Genomic DNA, 4,358 nt, shown 5'->3' with positions numbered 1-4,358 from the left:
TTAGACACGACTTTGCTTTCAAAAAAAAAAAAAACTCTCTTAGAAATTAGTAGATAACTATAATAAAAGCTCAAGAGTCAGGAAATATGACCTTAACCAAAATTTATGTTTGCCAAAACGCATCAAACCTTTCCAAGCTAGGTTAATTACCACGCTTAAAATATTATTCGCTTAAATAATAAAAGATCCGGCTTTTTTAATAATAAATAAAATTTCAAGTTAAAATAACTACCATTGGAAAATACCTTATAAATCTCGTATATAAAAACTTTAGATAGTTGTAGATTATAGATTCATCCTGGAGTTCCCAAAACATAAGCAATTAGAAGATAGGGAGAGGAACAATGGATGAGAATGGTACAAAGGGACTTATGGTGATGATAATGTTGTTAGTGACACTTCTTCTAGTTTGGAAGTATGGAGAGGATTCTCAACTTCCCCTTTCTGCTCCCCATATGCCCCCTTCTCTCCATCCCTTGGCAGTACTTCCCTCTCGACTTCTTTCTTTCTCTACAGATTATGCTGGTAAACACCGAATGAACACAATTCCTTATGAGCTACGCAAAGAATTGAAAAAATGTAATAGAAAGTGCCGTAAGTATTACACAAAATTTAAATTTCACGTGCATGATCATCGGGATTGGTACAATTTTGGTCATTGCCTTCGAAATTGCCATGTCTGAGAGTCCATGAACACCGATATTGGATCTGGTACAGTTCCTGATAGGATCAAAATAATTGCATATATTTTTAATCTCCTATTATTATGTAATAATTGTGTGTGATTGTACGTAGTCTTCACATTAGTATGTGATTCTGTAATAGTTATTTTCCTAAAAATAAGTTTCACTCCTCTCTATAAAAGGATGTAGATGTTGTATGGGAAATCAAAGAGTGAAAACATCAATTACTTTATGTAACTTTTGGAGCTTGATATCCCAAATGATATATTTTAAAAATGCACTCTTAAATGATATATTTTTTATGATTTTGTTTAAAATCGCACTTTTAGAATGTAAAATGACACTCTTAATAGAGCAAAACTATTCGTGCTCAAAGCTATTTTCTTAATTAAATGATTGTCGCTGGCAACGATGCCATTGCCAGTTCTGACTGTTTTGTTATTGTTAGCTGAATAAGTTAACATGAACGACTGTTTAACCTGAACAACCAGGAGAAATTTGTTCAGAAGCAATTTACTTAATTATGATAATTAATTAGTTGACATTAATTATACAAGTGCATGCGAAGTGTCAATTAAGCTACTAATTATTTCAAAAGTTTAAGTTGATATCGAATTCTGAATTGAATATTTTAATAGTTTCCTTATATGTAGATTCAAACGCTCTCTTAATAAATATTAATACCCAACACGTAGAATTTTTTTTTTTTCCTTTGCCAACGTACCGTAGAATTTTTAAATGAAATGTAGGGAAACCTACAAAGGTATAGAAATTGAACTCCAAAACTATAATTTATTCTGATATTACTTTAATTCATCACTTATCTCAAAAATTTAAATTTTCATTTAATTAATATTCCTGGCCTTGACCCAAAGTGTGGCAATCTCAAACTTAAAGCCGTCCAGCGGTTCAAAATGTATAAAAAAGAAACTGGTCACACAAAAAGGCCTCTTGAAAAGATCCAACAAAATAAATTAATTGTGTTACCCTTTCAAAGTCTAGCTACCTCTGGGATCGATCCTTTTGTGCCATTCGGCGTTGCCGTCCATAGACGGTCAAAATGCGAGAATTTTGACTTATAAATAGGCACGATTAATTTCTATAAGGCCAATAACAAAAGAGATCGATCGATGGAGTCCATCAATCTGATAAAAGAGAGTTTCTGATCATTAAAAATGGCCTCTAGTACTCACTATTTCTTCATCCTTGCAATCGTAGCAATTCTTGTCCCTTCAATTTTGGCCACAGAGTTTGTGGTTGGTGATGACAAGGGTTGGACCATTAACTTTGATTACCAAGCTTGGGCTCAGGGAAAGGAGTTTCACGTCGGTGACACACTTGGTAAATTAACTCTATAATTAAACTCCCTTTATATGCTATGCCTTCAACTTAATTACTAGCATATATTTCTTTTTAGTCTGATTGATGATGGAAGAATCAACTTCTTGGTGCAGTTTTTAAGTATAAAGAGGGAGCCCATAATGTTCTTAAAGTCAATGGCACCGGCTTCCAACAATGTGCGGCACCGGCGGGAACTGAGGCCCTGATTAGTGGAAGTGATGTGATTCCCTTAGCACTCCTAGGAAGAAAATGGTACATTTGTGGTGTTGCTAAGCATTGTGAGGTTGAAAACCAGAAACTTTTCATAACAGTGTTGCCACAAACAGTATCTCCAGCACCTTCTCCCATTTCAGCAGCTAATTAAGGGAAGCGTTACACCTATATATTATGGGTGGATGATGGCTATTTTTGGCATCCTTATGATGCTCATGGTTGAAAGTTAGATCAATATATACTATAGTTAAATTATCGTTTAATGGTTTTGGAGGGTATTGAAATCATAATTTGCATTGTATTGGATTTGAAATTATTGATTTATATATAGTAATACGTTCTGAATAAACCATTTCTGCTCTATATTAGTACTAAATATTATGTTTGAGCACACATGTTAAACTACCATGCAGACAGCAGGTGGAGCTTAGGCTATTTAACGTTATAAAGAGGGGTTGAAAATGACTTTTAATAGAAATTTTGGCATTTTATCAACTCAGAGATAATTCTGGTTGTTTATGGGGACTGTAATGCGAAGACCGTGCTTTTAGACTCTATTTAAAGGACGAGGATCCACTACAATTAGGCTGCTTGAATTTCAGAGGAGGTTGTGAAGTTTACCTGCTTCACACAGTTTAGGGTTTAGAGCCTACCAATCTGAGACAGGTGAACCCTACAACTGATCCATCTCTTGGACTATCCAAATTTCACTGAAATTTGGGCACACTAAAATTTGGGCAACTTAATTATAGTGAATCCCAATCCTTATTTAAAAATTTAAGTGGCACCAAAATCCTGTCCGGTCAATTAAGCGCTTAAAATTTGTATATTAGAATTCTCTACAATTGTCTGTACGAATTGCAAAATAGATCGACACTCTAACATCCTCGTATCACCATTTCCAACTCTAAAATCACATCTTTTTGCATCCAAAAAGGATCTTTCTTTGCTTCTTTTCACATCTGCTCTTACTCTTTTCTTTTTTTTTGGCGCTCTAGACTACAACCATCCTAAGGGTTTCTAAAACCGTCCTAACAATTTTCGAACTATCGTTACTGTTTTAAAAACCTTTCTAACTTGGTACGAGTCTCAAAATTGAACATGTGATCCCAATTCGAAAAGCTCTTTTCGAAATGCACGTTTTGATGATAACTATTTCAAGCTTGATAAGTGTCGGTTTAGGGCTCAAAATCTAATGTTTTCCCTTATAATACAATGCTTCTAGTGTTTTTCTGCCCTTTAAGAAACATACCTTAACTTTCACACCTTAATTGCTCCAAAATTCATTTTCATAATCAATCCCTTGCAAGAAGATGTTAGAAACTACGTCACCTACTTCCCAGTCTTCCCTTGTTAGATGTTGGAATTTGATGTCAAAATCCATGTGATCAACTTTCATAATCAAATGTCAAAATCTACTTAATCTAATTTCTTTATTTATCTTGTATCATTCATTATATTGTAAGCTTATATGCACTAGAAATAGGTCTAGTCATTGTAAGCGTATTTGTATACCGCAAGAAGCGATTTGTGATTTAAGCCAATTACAATGATTAATTTTGCATTTATCCAAAAAAAAAAAAAAAAAAAAAAATCTATTCTTTTCTTTTTGTATTAATCCACCCATTGTTTTTTTTTTAAAAAAAAAAAATAGTTTTTTATTAATTTTTTGTTTTTGTTTTTTTAGAGGATAAGGGTGTTTTCGGGAAAAAAAAAAAAAAAAAAGGGTGGTCTTTTTGGAACACGATGGTAGTTTGATGGGTCACTTTAGCACACTTGAAATTCAGAGGACTCCCAGTTTATCTATATATAGACATCTTGGCTCGGTACACACCAGCCTCGGATAAAAACTATTCGGGCAACGTCATAAGGAACACTTGTACTGGATCACCCGCGAGGTAGACACGCCCCAATAGGGGCGTCCCTTGACAACGGATTAAACTCATTCAATCCAGCCCTGTCTAGGTTGGTCCCGAGATAGATGCCTCTCGCGACTACCAAGAGACCCAGGTTGTGCAGATACTCATAAAGACACAATTCTACAAACATTGCTAGTGCAATGGTCACTCAAGATATATATCCTGAGATCTTCATATATATCCTGAAGATATTGAGAAATAT

The 4,358-nt window shown here is 34.3% G+C and overlaps 1 protein-coding gene across 1 annotated transcript; it reads left to right on the top strand.

Moving 5' to 3' along the window:
* Positions 1–275: 275 nt before the first annotated feature.
* On the top strand, positions 276–2,567 carry LOC133854865 (blue copper protein 1b-like). Its single transcript, XM_062291132.1, has 3 exons — positions 276–525; positions 1,902–2,024; positions 2,138–2,567. The coding sequence occupies exons 1-3, from the start codon at positions 345–347 to the stop codon at positions 2,386–2,388; spliced, it is 555 nt and encodes a 184-aa protein (XP_062147116.1). The 5' UTR covers positions 276–344; the 3' UTR covers positions 2,389–2,567.
* Positions 2,568–4,358: the final 1,791 nt, after the last annotated feature.

Source organism: Alnus glutinosa, chromosome 13 (assembly GCF_958979055.1).
Source record: "Alnus glutinosa chromosome 13, dhAlnGlut1.1, whole genome shotgun sequence".
Taxonomy (NCBI): Eukaryota; Viridiplantae; Streptophyta; class Magnoliopsida; order Fagales; family Betulaceae; genus Alnus; species Alnus glutinosa.
This window is presented reverse-complemented; position numbering and strand designations above follow the sequence as displayed.

Bases quoted from the DNA above. Each gene is read 5' to 3' on its own strand.
- LOC133854865 (XM_062291132.1), top strand. From the start codon at position 345: ATGGATGAGAATGGTACAAAGGGACTTATGGTGATGATAATGTTGTTA. The intron at 526-1,901 runs GTAAACACCGAA...TTGCAATCGTAG, and splicing joins TTTCTCTACAGATTATGCTG to CAATTCTTGTCCCTTCAATT. The intron at 2,025-2,137 runs GTAAATTAACTC...TTCTTGGTGCAG, and splicing joins TCACGTCGGTGACACACTTG to TTTTTAAGTATAAAGAGGGA.